The 15,427-nt window shown below is 52.3% G+C and overlaps 1 protein-coding gene across 3 annotated transcripts in view; it reads left to right on the forward strand.

Annotated features, from left to right (window-relative positions):
• The window catches only part of LOC114037379 (angiopoietin-related protein 5-like), a 17,727-nt gene extending 3,080 nt beyond the window's left edge, over positions 1 to 14,647 (forward strand). For all 3 annotated transcript variants that reach the window (XM_027854215.1, XM_027854214.1, XM_027854216.1), the window contains exons 2-7: positions 86 to 182; positions 6,784 to 6,817; positions 7,546 to 7,637; positions 8,461 to 8,587; positions 9,450 to 9,635; positions 14,134 to 14,647. In XM_027854215.1, the coding sequence (XP_027710016.1) occupies positions 96 to 182; positions 6,784 to 6,817; positions 7,546 to 7,637; positions 8,461 to 8,587; positions 9,450 to 9,635; positions 14,134 to 14,456 (849 nt within the window). In that variant the 5' untranslated portion in view covers positions 86 to 95 and the 3' untranslated portion in view covers positions 14,457 to 14,647. The remainder of the gene's footprint in view (positions 1 to 85; positions 183 to 6,783; positions 6,818 to 7,545; positions 7,638 to 8,460; positions 8,588 to 9,449; positions 9,636 to 14,133) is intronic.
• Positions 14,648 to 15,427: the final 780 nt, after the last annotated feature.

Raw genomic sequence — 15,427 nt, forward strand, 5'->3', positions numbered from 1 at the left:
TGGGGGTTTAGCAAGGGGGATGCAGACTCACTGAGGGCAATGGGGTCTCCGGTATTCAACACCCATAACTCCTCCATCTCTCCAGCCCAGGAACAATGGCACCAGTGACACAGGTCAGCTTTATCCTCATCCTCATCCTACTCTCTCTGCCGCCCGTCAGTCCGGGAACGCTGAAGAGGCGGGTAAGTGCCCTGGGTTCTTGGTCCCCACCAGCCTGTTGGGGAACCCTGGGGAGCTTGGACGCCATGCTGGCTGTCCTGGCCGCACAGCTGTAAGTGGTCCGAGTTCTCTTGTGTCCCTTGGCCCGGCTCCTCAGCCAGAGCTTCTCCGGGTGCTCCACACCCCGTTTTCTTCCCAGACCTCGGCATTTTCTCCTTCCCCACCTCACCCTTCCCGGGAAGGCATTGTCTCCAGCTTCTGCCAAACTGCCAGGGAGCTCAGGGTGCCCCAGCTGGTGAGCCCCAGAGGAGGGGCCAGGCTGGAGACAGGCCTAGCAGGGGTCCCTCAGTGACCGACCTGAGGGCCCACCGGCAGCTGGCCGGCTCCTTTGGCTTTGTATGCGTAATGGCTGAGCACGTTCTAGGCTACCTCATACTTTATTTCTCAATTGATTTCCTCATTGGCTCCGGTTGTCAGGTTGTAAGCTAGTAACAGTGTATAGTATGGCACAGCTTAAAGCCTTGTGTGCAGGGGGACACAACCAGCCCTCTTTCCCCCGTCCCAACGCTCTTGGGACCTCAGTTCGATTACTTGTGCAGTGGCGGGGAGCGGTGGAGAGGGTTGGACTATACACTCCCCAAGGTCCCGCCCAGCTCTCCTGCCCTAGGACCCCAACCCACCCATCTGGCCACGGGGCTTACTCCTCAGTAGTTAGGGCTTCGTTTAGACATCAGAGAACCCCAAACTCTCATCCGAGAGGCATCCCGCTGGTACCTGAATGAGGAGAACCCCCTCTCCAGCATCCCAGGCCCATTTCTGACAAGTGGGCCTCCAGCCTTCTCGGGAAGGGGGTGCCTTCTCTGCCTGAGTCAGGCCAGACTGCTCCACTCTGGGACAGCTCTCATTATTAGCAAAGATGTCCTGACCTCAAACTTAGGCCTCTCTGTCCCTTTACACCTTCTGTTCACCCTCTGGGACCCAGAGAGCAAGGCAAAGCCCTCCTTCAGAATACAGCCCTCATTTATCCCCCAGGCTTAACAGCCTCAGCTGTGACAGCTGGTCCTAACGATGCCTTCATCTTATTCACCTGCCTCTGGACAGCTTATTGACGTCCTTCCAGTCTGTGGCATCCAGAACAGAACATGTCATCCCAGTTGGGTTCTAAGCAGTACAGAGGACAGTGGGACCCTCTCCTCTCCTACCCTGGGTGCTCAGAGGCTCTCCTCATGCATCCCGAGATCACATGAGTCTTCTCAGCCGCCCCCTCCCACCGCTGACTTCTTGAGCTGGTCGTCCAGCCCACCTGCCAGCTCTCTCCCAGACAAAATGCTGTCTGGCTGCTCTAGCCCATCTTCCTAGGCCGTCTCGAAAGGCTGATTTTTGAACCTTGGTGCCAGGCTATGCCTCTCAAATTGCACCTTCTTAAGTACAACCCAACACTCTCTCTCCCATGGTATCGACTATCTCCCATGTCATCTGCCATGGTGTCTCCCCGTCCCAGTTTCCTGTCCCCCATAAATCACGCAAGCTTGCCAGCTATTTGTTTAGACCTTCATAAAAATGCTAGATAGCCCAGGACCAAACCTAGATCCTTGGGGCATTCCACTAGAGACCTCCCTTCTCCAAGCGGACTTCAAGAGAAAGGAACGCACATGTATTAAGCGCTATGTAGCAAGCATTGTGCTAAGCGCTTTACAAACACCACCTCATTTTACATTAAGCTATTGATAATGACTCGTTAGGACTAACCATCCAATTCTGGCTGCATCTAACTACCATGTGTGGGGCTGGGCAACCCCACAGATTAAAATCTGTCCGTACCCACGGGTCCAGGGAATTCCCGGGCAGATCCAGGGGATGCCGTCAAGGCGGGCTGCTTCGTAACGTAGCATTTGAGAAGATCTCTCGTGCTGTGCTCGTGGGCAAGATGAGGTGGCCAGGGCCCAGATGACAGTACAGTTAGGGGCTCAAATGATCAGACCCCCATGGTAGCCATGGCTGAGTCAGTGTCACCTGGAGGGCAGGCCTTGATGGAAGACCCCAAGGGTCTGGGCTCTGCTCACATTTTTGTCAGTGACTCGAAGAAGGGTGTAGAAGGCACGGCTGTTGGATTTGTAAATGATAGGAAATCGGGAAAGAGCTCCGGTGTGTGGGATGACAGAGTCAAAATCCAAAGGGACAAATGAATGCGCTCAGTTGACCAAAGTGAAATTTAATAGAGAAAAACGTGAAGTTCTACATCGGATGGGGGAGCTGCGGCTACACTTAGTACAATCCAGGAAAAGATCTGGGAGGAGGGTGGGCAAGTCCCCCGCAAGTCGAGGGGTGGGGGGACACGGCCCCCAGAAAAGTGACTGCTGCGCCTGCCCCGGCCCGACAGCATCTACAGTGCCTCCCGCTGGAGGCAGGCGCTGGAGCAGACGCTGAAGCGGGAGGACCCGGGATGTGTAGCCGGAGAAGCGACTCAGGAACTGAGGGCCGTCTTGGCCAGGAGTCTTCGTGAGCTTTTTTAAGAGGGCAGAACGATGGGGGGAACTGCCGAGGGGCAGATAGAGGCGAGATAGAGAAACTTCCTCGTCATCATGAGGGGGGGATGGACTGTCTTGGGAGGCTCCAAGGCCTTGGAACCTCCACTGCTTCGCTGTTGCCTCCGGGCCCCCTCTCCAGGCCTATCGCCACTCCCACCACTTCCTCCCCTTACCACGAGCTGAGCCGAGGCCCAGCCAACCTGGCCTTGCTATTCCTCAGACACTGCAGCCCAAGCTGGGTCTCCATGTCTTCACACGGGCTGTCCGGCCCTGCCCCTTCCTCCATCCCCGAAATCCCCAAAATGTGCTCACACGCACTCTCTCTCCCTCCCTCCCTCTCTCTCTCTCTCTCTCTCTCCCTCCCTCTCTCCCCTTCCTTCCCTCTCTTCCCCCTCCCCCCGTTCTGTCTACTCTCTCTCTCTTTCTCCCTCTCTCCCTTTGTCTCTTTCTCTCTTGACCGCATCTCTGTCTCTCTGTCTCTGTATTTACACACACGCACGCACATGCACACGCACTCACTCATGCACATTGGAAGCACCTAACAAAATGCTTGTTGCTTGAATGATTGATTTAGGCCTTGACTTGTTGGCCGTTTGTCCATGAAATGAGGATTCTTACTCAGGTATGAGGGGACTCAGTGTCCTCCCTTCCACCTCCAAGGTTCTGAGATGGTGTGATTCTGTCACCTAGGTGGCTCAGTAAGTAGACCACTGGGCTTGGCAAAGTGAGGAAGACCTGAGTTCCAATCCTGTCTCAGGCAGTGAGACTCTAGGCAAGTCACTTTGCCTCTCAACCTCAATTTCCTCATCTGTACAACGGGGATACTGATGGCACCCACCTCACAGGATTACTGTGAGGTTCAAATGAGGTGACGTGTAAAGTGCTTTGCAGACTTGAAAGCCTGAGCGTTAGCTCGTATTATTGCTGTCTTGCCCACAACAGGCTGCCATGAGGACCTCTGTCCACGCCCTGATTTACCAGTTGAGCAGCTCAGTCAGAAGAGAAATTCTGGTTAGGCCAGGGCAACGTGTTCTCGGTGAAGCCCTGCTGACTCTCTGTGATCACTGTTTCCCTTTCTTGATGTTTACCACCCACACCGCTGAGAAAACGCACGCAAGAATTTGACCAGGAGTCCGACTGATTGGCCTCTACTTTGCAGACTCTGGGCTCTTTCTGGTGTGGAAGCTGCGACATTTGCTGGTCTCCAAAGCTGGGGCTTGGGTAGCTGGGTGGCGCAGTGGATAGAGCACCAGCCCTGGAGTCAGGAGGACCTGAGTTCAAATCCAGTCTCAGAGCAACGCTGTGTAACCCTGGGCAAGTCACTTAACCCTAATTGCCTCACCAGAAAAAAACCAAAACAAAACTGGGGCTCCTCTCCCATCCCCACGGTCTTTCAGGAATCACTGAAAGTGGCCCAACACTTAGTAGTCCTAGAATTTCGCCAGGAGTCAGTCAAATTCACTGGCCTAGAATCTGCTGGCTCTGGGATCTTCCACCTTTTAAAAATCAAGACCATTTTCATCCTTCTCCGATACTGATACTTCTCCTATTCTACAACATTATTCAGAGGCCCTCGATCCATAGCACAATCGTTCCGACAGACTTTTCTCCGTACCCAAGGGCCTGGTGACTTGTGCTCAGCAGGAGCCGTGGTGCTGGCTCATTACGTCCCAGGTCCTCGTTGATCTTTTTTGTTCTCTCCAGTACAGGAACATTCTCTTGGGTAAAGTAACAGAAAATAAAAGGTGGCACGGTAGATAGAGTGCTGGGCCCGGAGTCAGGGGGGACCTGAGTTCAAACCCGTCCCTCTTGGACTGACGTCCCCTGTAGAATTCTCATCCCCACGATTCTACCTACTTTCTCTCTGTACCCTTTGAAATCGGCTCCCCCAAACGCAGGGTATACATCAGGCTCCACCCAGCTTTCCTCTGCTTCTCCACTACTCCACGATGAAGGAGATATTTCCCTCAAAGGTTCCACCATTTCCCTATCACCAGTCAGCTCTTTCTTGCTGGCTGCTTTCTCCATTGATTGAAGGGGGATTCAAGACAAGAATTCATTAGCTGTTTTTTGGACAGAAAGATAGTCTCAACAGATGCCTAGATAACTGAAGTTTTCTGTCACTAGATAGATGACAGATAAATAGATGAGAGAGACAGGGAGATAGAAAGAGATGTTAGAGGTAGAGATGATAGATGGAGAGAGAGAGAGAGAGATAAGATATGATACATAGATGTGCCAAGCACTGAGCTGTGTTGGGGATGCTAGTACAAGCAAGGTAGTCGCTGCCCTTAAGGAGCTTACATTCTAATGAGGAAGATGAGTCCCCAAGGGGGGCTGGAGAAGGAGCACTGGGGATGCAGACAAAATGGCGCCGTGTGGAGATGGCTGGTTCTTGGCAAGGTAAGAGCCCCATCTCTTCTCTTTCATGATTTCGTGTCTAGGTCATGACCTGTTTCTTCAGCACCTTTTCCACATTCTCCTGCCCAAGCGGTCTGCAGTGTACTTCCGGGACAAGCCTCTTCAATTTCTCCCTTGACCTTCACCCAAATGTTTTCCACCATGTCTCACCCTTGCGTGTGTGTCTCCTTAGCAGACAGTGATGTTAGATCTCCTCTCGATGACATCTAGCTTGGTGAATTCACTCCTTCCTTCTCTCCTTCCTCCTCTATGTTACCTCCTGTCCCTCCCCCGTCCTACTGGCACAGGTCAGGGTGCTTGTCCCTGCGCCCCTTTCAAATCCTCTTTTCTCTTTCTTTTTTCTTCTGGTTTTTGAGTGAACACTCATTGTCCTTCATACCCTGAAGGCCGGACCTTGGAAATGAGAGGCCGGCCTGCACTTTGAACAGTAGTCACTTGACTACTGGAAAGGCAAACCTCAAACCTTGCTCTCCATACTTGTTGGGAGTGAAATCCTCAATCCCTGCTATTCTTTCTGGGATCTCTTGTGGCCAATTCCAGTGATTGGACACACCTGTTCACCCTACTGGGATTTGTGCCAGCTGGGGAAGCTGGGCCATGAGGAAGCCCTTAGGGTCACCTCCTACTGTTTGGGTCTAGGCAGGTCACAGGGCCTAGAGACAAGAGGTTTGTATTCAAATCTACCCATGTGGAAGCAGCTCTTTGGTAAGTTTTCTCATCTATAAAATGGGAATAATATCTACATTCCCCTCCTTCCCCCATCCCCACCTCCTCCATAGGGTTGTTATAAATAAAACTACGTAATCATTGTTCAGTATCTGACTCTCCATGACCCCATTTGGGGTTTTCTTGGCAAAGATACTGGGAGTGGTTTGCCATTTCTTTCTCCAACTCATTTTTTTGTGGGGCTAGGCAGTGGGGTTAAGTGACTTGCCCAGGGTCACATAGCTAGTAAGAGTTATGTGTCTGAGGTTGGATTTGAACTCAGGTCCTCCTGAATCCAGGGCCAATGCTTTATCCACTGCATCACCTAGCTGCCCCCCTCCAACTCATTTTACAGATGAAGAAACTGAGGGAAACAGGGTAAAGTGACTTGTCCAGGGTCACACAGTTAAGTGTCTGAGGCTGGATTTGAGCTCAGGTCTTCCTGCCTCCAGCCCTGGCATGCTATCCACTGTACCACCTGCTGCCCCAACTATCGAGAAACAAGCAGCATCCCAGCTGCCTTCATCATCACCAACACGCTGACAGAGCTGGAAGGTTTACAAAGCACTTTACAGATATCACCTCATCAGGGCCTTATGTGGACCCTGCTGAAGTAGTCTGAGTAGTGTGTTCTCCATTTTACACATGAAGACACTGAGGGTCTAAGTGGGGACTTGGCTGCAATCAGCCACCTGATTTCCCATATACTTGGCAGCGTCAGCTGGGAGCCAACGGGGATCGCCCCTGCAGCCAGAGGGAGGCAGGTTAAACTCTGTGCTTGCAGCACCTACGTGGGCTCTCGGTCTCCCAAGGCAACCTGGGCCACTGTGGGGCAGTAGCATCATTGGAATTCCTGGAACCCGCATCAGCCTCTCTAACTACTCCCTGCTGTGGTGGGCAGGCTGCAATGGCTGGTTCCCCCAGGCTGGCAGTTCCCCGGTGGATGCTAACGTTTCTGCTCCTTCCACAGGTGCTGGGGAAAGCTGCAAAGCTGGAGAGTCAAGGTCTGGCTGGGACCCTGGGCTGGGACCCTGGGCTGAGATGGGGCTTTCAGGGAATTCTTCAGCTCTTAAGCAGTGAATCCAAAGGATTAGGATGGCAGGAAACCATGACCTTAAGCCTGACCCTGAGGAGAGCTTGACTCTTCACTTGAACCCAAGCCCAGCCATAGCCCTGGAGGTGACCATCCCCTGAGAAGCTGGGCCCTCTCCTGTGGGAGATGGGACTACAGACGGCAGGGCAGGGCAGGGGAGGAGAGTCTGGGTCATGAGGGACAATGGGATTTCTCCTTAACTGCCTTGCCCTCAACCGTTACTTTCCCTATGTGGAGAGTGGGATGGTAACTCCCGTCCAACCTCAAAGCCCCTTCCTCCAGAAAGCCTCCCAGGGTTGACTCCCAGCCCTGTTTCCCATTTCTTTGCTAGTTCTGGAGTCAGAGGGCCCAGGTGGGAATCCCACCCCTACCATGAATTCCCCGTGTGACCTTGGGCAAGTGTCTTCCTAGCTCTGGGCCTCAGTTGGATGAGATGACCCCTGAAGGCCCTGGTTACTCTATATTTCATGGTCTGATTTGATGTGAGACAAGTGAACAGAGACTCCGAGCCCCTGACTCTTAGGACTGGACTTTGGAGAGCCAGAGAGGCTGGCTGTGAAGACGGTTGCAGGTATAGACCACCTCAAGGCAGGGTCCTCAGAAGCCCCATGCTCAGCTCTGCTTCTCTGTCCCGTACAGGAAACGACTGCTCCCAGATCTGGACAGACAACCCAAAGTCCCCGAGTGGCGTGTATGTCATCAGGCCAGAGGGGACCCCTGATGCCTTCCGGGTCAGTCGAACAACATCTATTAAGCACCTACTGTGTGCTAAGTACTGAGGATACAGAAAAAGGCACAGCCAAGGGCCCTGCCTACAAGAAGATAGATTCTAATGAGAAAGACGAGGGTCTGGGACCCGCAGTCATACACAGGGGAAGGAGGGAGGTCTCTGAGGGGCTGAGTCTGGAAGGAAGCCAGGAAAGCTCAGAGGTGGAGGTAACTCGAGAACAAGCCCAGAGGCGGGAAATGGGAAATGGGGTGCGGCTGGAGAAAGGGGAAGAAGGCTGAGCAGGACCCGAAGGGCTTTACGTTTGCCCCAGGGGCTCCATTAGCAGCTGAGTGGACAATGGGTTGGACTGCAGAGAGACTAGAGGCAGGCAGAAGGCTGTTGTCATAGGCCAGGTGAAAGGCCAGTGGAGAGAAGGGAATGGTGGACGGTAGAGTTGGCCACACATTAGATGTGTGGGGCCGTTCAGACAAAGGGGCCCCGACATTGTCTGGTTGTGGACAATGAGAGATGGGACAAGCCCCTTTCCTTCTCTGAGCCTCAGTTTTCTCCTCCATAAAATGGGAGTGGTGTTCTTTGCACTGCCTGCCTCACAGGGGCCTTATAAGCCTTAGGGTGCCATAGAAATGGGACGTGTTTTCCATCCCCATCTCTAAAAGGATTGGAGGCAGGGAAAGTGTGGCATAGAAGGAGGGTGAAGAGGCCCTTTTTTGGGGGGTCAGGGATGGCCCCCTAGCTTTACCTATCTGAGACAACTCTGCTTAAAAGAGTCTGTGGGTTGGAGGGAATGCCCCCTTTCACCTCCCATGAATCTTGTAACCCATCAGGCTTACTGTGACATGGGAGAAGATGGCGGCTGGACAGTCTTCCAGAGGCGGACAGGGGGCAACGGCAAGCCGTTGGCGTTTGACCGTGTCTGGTGGGAGTATGATTATGGCTTTGGGGATGTGGAAGGTGAGCAAGCTGGAGCGTCCCGGAGCACCACCATGGGGCAACTTCGCAGGGGCCTGCCGGGAAATGGTGGGGCTTAACCCTAGAGCAGGGCCCATCCCATTCAGACACCCCCCAGGAAATAATCAAGATAGTTGTGGGTAATCCTTAGAACAGGGAACAATTCTTCACCCCCCCCCAAAAAAAACCGAGATAATCCCTAGAGCAAGGGACAACTCCTCTCACCTAGCCACCCTCAAAACTGGACAATTGAGGGCATCAGATAATTGAAGAGAATCCAGTAGGCAGAACGGAATAATGCAGCATGTCAGATCTCTCTCCCCTCCTCCACCAAAGTGGGATAATCCAGAATCGTGCCCAGTCTGAAAGTGGAAAATTCTCCATAGAAGTACGAACCTAGAACATCCCGCCCACAATCCCACCCTAAAAGCGGCTAGTGCCAACCATCAGGTGACCCCATCCGCAGCCCTGCATCTCTGATTGGAGTTCACTGGGCGCGCTGTTCTGCCGCTAGCTGGCATGAGCTCACGCTCACGGGAAGTCAGGGCTGCCCAGGGGAGCCAGCCTGGGGTGGGATGTTGGCCACCCGGAGGTGAGGAGCTGGCCTTTGGGCTGGTAGAGAGATCCCCAGGGTTAGCATAGGCAGGGAGGGGAGACTGGATCCAGAGGCACAGACAAGGCTGAAAGTGACTGGAACATCCAGGTCAGACGCCTCAAGGGACTTCCTCCGGTGCCCTTCCAAGCCAGGGAAGCCGGCTGCCTGTTCCCCAGTGGGACCCACGGGAATGGCTGCAGGGGCTGCGGCTAAGAATGGCTGATACCTTCCCCCTTGGCCTTCCATGATGGGGCTTCCCCTCCCTCGCAGGTGAACACTGGTTGGGCCTGTCAAAACTTTACTTCCTGACGCACCAGCCCGGCACCCGCGCCCAGCTGAAACTGGATTTACACAATTTTGAAAATGAGAGCCGCCATGCCCTGTATGACTCTTTCCAGATCAGTGATAAGTCCAGTTTCTACACCCTGAAACTGGGCAGGTACTCTGGAAATGCAGGTGAGCCCAGCTTTGCCAGGGGAGAGAGTGAGCCCTCTCTCTAATATGGTGAAATTCAGCAAAGAGTAATTAGACTCCTACTGTGTGCACGGCCCTGGGTTTGCATGGGGGACTTAGACAATCCAATAGATATTTATTAGGGCATCCATTCATTAGATGTTAATGCATTTAATTCTTTAGATTCATCCAGTGAACATTTATGTAGCTCCTACTGTATGCAGCTCCCTGGAACTTAGCATGGGAGAGATACAGAGTTCACCTATGTGGAACACAATAATAAGATAAACACAGAGAGCCATGCGTTATATTGACAAGCACATCAGAGAGGGTTCAGAAGGACAAGGCCATTCCTTAGAGGGGCTAAATGCTCCCTGGAGGAGGTGACATCATTTCAGGGCTTAAAAAGATGTGTAGAAATTGAGCAGGTAGAAAGGGGGGGGGGGTGACATTCCAGACGTAAAGCGGGACATTTTGGGGATCAGAGAGTCATTCCATTTGGCCAGGATCGCTAAAGCTCAGGGTGAGCCGGGCGGGTAAGAAAAACGAGGCAGTGTTTGTTTTGGCCATAGAGAGGCTCAGAAGGTGATCTTTGGCCTGAAAACAGCAGAACCCAAATGACCAAGCTTTGGGTCGAGGGATGAGACGAGAAGAGAATCCTTAAGTGGCCTTGATGACGTCAGTGAGGTCTGAGGAGCTCTGGCAGACGGGACCTTGGGAGGGGGTCCCGGGGCCCCTGGGCAGTGTCCTGATTTTCACAAAACAAAAGACAAAGAACACAGTCTTCAAACTCCAGGCCAGTGAGCCTGACTCTTGCCAAGATTCTAGAACATATTTTTTAAAGGAGTGCTTAGTGACTACTCAGAACAGGAAGCAGTGACCTCAAAGAACCAGGAAGGCCAAACTGACCTCCTTCTTTTGTAGGTGGGTTTACTGAACTGGTAGATAAGGAGAATTCTATAGCTATCATTAACCCAGATTTTAAACGAGCATTTGACAAAGACATTAATGCTACAGTGAAAAGATGTGGGTTAGAGAATAACATAGTTCAGTATATTCAGAATCGGTGGAATGGCTAAACTCAAAGAGTAATGATAGCTTAGCCTTTCTAGAAGTCTTTAGTGGAGTGCCCCAGGGATCTGTCCTTGGCTATAGACTATATAAAACCTTTACCCACTACTTGAATAAAGGCAGAGATGGAATACTTCTTACTTTTATGGATGGGCTAAAGCTTGAAGGGGCAGCTAACATAATGGAAAATTGAATCGGGATCCAAAAAGATTTCTTTCTTTTTTTTTTTTGAGGGGGGGGAGGTAAGGCAATTGGAGTTAAGTGACTTGCCCAGGGTCACACAGTTAGTAAGTGTCAAGTGTGTGAGGCCAGGTTTGTACTCAGGACCTCCTGACTCCAAGGCCAGAGCTCTATCCACTGTGCCACCTAGCTGCCCCCAAAAGGATTTCTATAGAGTAGAATGTAACAATAAATTCCTATACTTGGGTTCTAGTCATCGGCCTCCCAAGTAGAAAATGAAATGTGACTAGACAGCCTTTCATCTGAAAACGATCCTGGCGGTCTTAATGGACTCCAGGTTCGGTGTGAGTTAGCAGTGTGACCCGACAGTTCAATACAGTTGTAGGCTGCCACGAGAGGTGTAATGTTTGAGAGGTGTTTGGGGCCTGGTGGTTCCTCCTGTCTAGGAAGGTCATTGAGGCCAAGCCAGAGTGTGCTTACAGACCAAGCAATCAACAAGCATTTATGTGCCAGGCCCTGGGCCAGATGCCAACATAGGACAATGCCTTTCTTTGAGGAGCTTCCATTTTACTAGGGGGATATGACAACTTTGCAGATAAGTGAAGTGAGACTGTTAATCCCCCAGAATACAGTGATGGGGGGCTGGAGTGATTCCTCGGCTTCTTCTAAGAGTGGGGTGCTTGAGCCGAGCCTGGAAGGGACCCCAAGAGGTAAAGGTGAAGAAGGGGACCAGGATGGGGACAGGACTAGAGATGCCGCCATAGGAGGGTCCTTGGAAGGAGCTCGAGATGGGGCTGAAGATGGGCACGGACTCCCCCCGGTCCCTCGATATTGGTCTTGTCCTCATTCGTCCGGTGCTTATGAAGTACTCCACCACGTGCTCAGCGAGGGCAAAGACAAAGTAAATGTGGATGGATGGATAGGTAGGTGGATGAATGGACAGACAGACAGACAGAGCATGTGTTAAGTATTTACAGTGTGCTAAACCCCGGTGATACAAATGCAAGTAAGCAAGCCCTGCCCTCAAGGAGTCTACATTCTAGTAGGAAGAAAGTATGAATAAAGTAGGGAAAGCATGCACACCGCAATATGGTGAGGAAACGGCTGATCAGTGTTGGGGCTCTAGCTCCCAGCAAGGTAAGGCAAATCTCACCTGTCAGAGTCAGGGATAAAGTCCATGGTTGCCGGGGAGGGTGCCGGGCATGAGGATGAACATGTGGGAGCCAGCCTGTGAAGATCTCTAAAGACTGTAACAGTTAAAATTAAGGTAAACTGAGGCGCAAAGTCCTGAGTACCATCAACTTATTGGTAAAGTGCAAATTCACCAGTCACTCGGATCTCGTCTTCCCCAGCATGAGGGAGTGGTTCTCTCTCTTCTACACTTTCGAGGAGGACAGCCCGAAGAACAGATGCTCGACGGCGGGGAACGAACTATGGCTGGCTAGACGGGCTGACGTTATAAATGGCGGGTTTGCTGCGATTAATCCCAGAGCTGAAGTGCTGGGAGCAATGTGACTGGTTGGAAATCGAGGAGGGGCCAGCAACCGCCCCTCATTCCCCGTCACTGAGAAGTGGTCATCGCTGGAGTCCGTCTGCACGACTGGACATCGAGGCCCAGGCATCTTTGGAGAACACACCAGGCATCCTTGAAGGATGGCTTGGTGGCGTGAAGCTCTTAGACCAGGCGCCCTGGCATCCCCCTGCATCCCTCCAGGAAAGCAGATTTCCTGGAGGCAAGAACAGGACGGTGATGAGCAGGGGAATTGGATTTCTCACCTTAACTCGGGACAGGCCGGCTAAATTTCTGAATTAAGTTCGGAGACAAAGAATCATGACTTAGGCAGTTACAGGACAAAATTAATTAATCATAAATAGGACCAGTTAAAACACCAGAATCAATCTGATCGTTTCAATGCCAGACCGAGGAGTTTCCTGGAGACAATAGGGAGCCACTAGGAGCCTGTTGAGTGGAGGAGTGGCGCAGTCAGATCTGAGCTTTAGGGACCTCTGTTTGGCAGCTAGGGAGAGAATAAACTGGAGAAGGTACAGACCAGTGAGAATGCGCCAGTCCAGATTAGGCGTCACGAAAGCCTGGGAGTGCCGAGGAGGGAGCAGAAGTCGCGCAGGAAGAAACAACAAGCGTTAGCAGCCGTTGGATGTTGGGGGTGAAGGACAGTGAGGAGCTGAGTGACCCAAAGGTTGGGAAACCCTTTGACAGACGGAATTTCAGAAGAGATGAGGATGGGTGGGGCACGTAAGTGTCGTGGAATCAGGGAATCTGAGAGCCGGAAGGGACCCTGGTACCATCTGGTCCCATCCCTACCTGAAAAGGAATCCCGACGCTAACATCCCTAACCGGCAGTGAACCAGCTCTCGTGGTTAGGAAACAGCTGTCATTCCCCGACCCTGCCTGTCTCCAGGCTAACCATCCCTGGTTCTTTGGGCTGCTGCTTATCGATGACCTAAGGGTCCGTCTTCATTCTTGGCGCCCTCTTGTGGACTCCATGACTGTCTTACACTGCAGCCCACTGAATGCAGTCTTTGGGTGTTGTCTGGCCAGGTCTGAGTACAGGGAGACTGTCAGCTTCCTTACTCCCAGAAGCTAGTAATGCAGCCTGAGCCATGGGCTTTTTTGACCGCCGGATCACATTGCTGACTGATACACAGCGTGTGGTTCACCAAAACCCCCAGATCGCTTTCAGAACGATTGCTCTCCATCTCTGCCTCTTGCTCCTCCATCTGATACTTGGGACGTTAATTTGTTTTGGTGGCCAGTTGCGTGATTGTTTGCATTTATCCCGATTGAAGTATGTTTTACTAGGTCCAGCCCTGGGCAAAGACCTCTCCGGGTCTTTGTTAATCCTGATGTCGTCATCTACTGAGCTGCCTCTCCGTCCTCGTCTTGTATCATCTGCACATGCGTTAAATGACTCGCCCTAAGTAACTGGTGGAAATGGTCACTAGCCCAGGGCCTCAAGTTCTATGGCCAGGAGGTCATGGAGCAGAACAGAAGATAGGTTGGGATGAGTGTCGCAGACGGGGACAGGGCTCCCTGAACAGAGGGCCGGCAGGGCAGTGGTGCCTGGGCCCAGACAGAGACAGTAGCCCCAGCAGTGCATAGGAAGGGCCTGGACAGAGACAGGGGCACCTACTCTGAGCCTGGGCTCTGGACAGGGTGGGAGGGAGGTCAGAGGAGATGGCATTACTCAGTGTCGGAGGCCATGGTCCCAGCCACTGTTCTTATGTGCAGGAGACTCCTTCGGTGGTGAAAACTGGAGAGGAGCAGCCTCCCAGGTAGGGAGTGCCTTCAGCACCCTGGACAGGGACCATGACTCCTGTAACCCCTGCATTAGCGGTGACATAGCCTTCAATGAATGCAGCCAACAGAAAGGGGGTGCAGGCTGGTGGTTCAGCGACTGTGGGGTGGCCAATCTCCATGGTGACTGGCATCCTGAGGGGGACCACAAAATCTGGAGTTCTGACATCCACTGGGGAACCTGGAGCCCAACAGAATCCCTAAAGGCCACTGAGATGAAGGTGAAAACTGTGGTGATAGCAGCGACCGAGGCTTAGGTGCCAAGGGCCCTTCTGGCTGCCCCAGGACCAGATCGGAAGCATGGTGTGCCCAGAGAGCCAATCTGAGGGCGCCTGGAGGTGATGGAGGTGATCTAAAGGGACTGATAAATTGGGGGGCAGGGCCTGATGGGCACAAAATGTCCGCTGAAGAAGTTGGGGAAATGATCAATAAAACAGAGATTCCAGTCTTCCTGGCTCTGCCTCAGTCAATGCCTGAAGCCTGCCTAGAACCTACCCTTCTCTGGGGAAAGACAGCGTAGGTGAGTGGAGACAAGACTTTGGGGGAGGCCCCTGCTCCAAGGGGAGACAAGTGACCTTGAGGGAAATAGAGCAGGCCCTGTGGGAGTACTTGGTTGGAAGAGGAGGCCCTGGGTACCTCTGATTGAGGAGACGGTTTTGCAGGAGTCCCGGGTCTGAGGGGGTTAGGTTTGTCATTCAGAGACTCATCTGGGGGGACTCAGGTCCTGCCCTCAGGGAACTTGTAGTCTGTGGGGAAACAGAGGAGGAACAGGCCCTGGCTTTGTCTCTGGGTTCTTACAGGATCTGAGAGACAGTCTCTCCTTTATCAAAGAGACACAAGGAGCATAAAATGTCTCTGATATAGACCTGATGTTCAACACAGGTATCAGACTAAAACCATTCCCCAAAGGAAAATCTCTCTTAACATGCACAAGTAAGACTGTTCCAAATCACAAATAGAAGAAGTGCATGCCAGAGAACATCGAGAGTTCACCTCACACCCAGCAGATTAGCAACGGTGCCAAAAGAAAGGTCAGTGCATCTTGTTAGAGTGGCCACAGGCTCTAATGCACAGCCTGTTGGTGGAGCTATCCAACCATTCAGGAAAGGAGTCTGGAATTATACTAAGTTACTTGGTTTTTAATAGGTGCCTGCTATGCGTCAGGCCCTGTGCTAAGTGTTGGGGATACAAGTGCAAAAAAGGAAGACAATGTCTGCCTTTACAGTCT

The sequence above is a fragment of the Vombatus ursinus genome, unplaced genomic scaffold, assembly GCF_900497805.2.
Source record: "Vombatus ursinus unplaced genomic scaffold, bare-nosed wombat genome assembly UNPS02010394.1, whole genome shotgun sequence".
Taxonomy (NCBI): Eukaryota; Metazoa; Chordata; class Mammalia; order Diprotodontia; family Vombatidae; genus Vombatus; species Vombatus ursinus.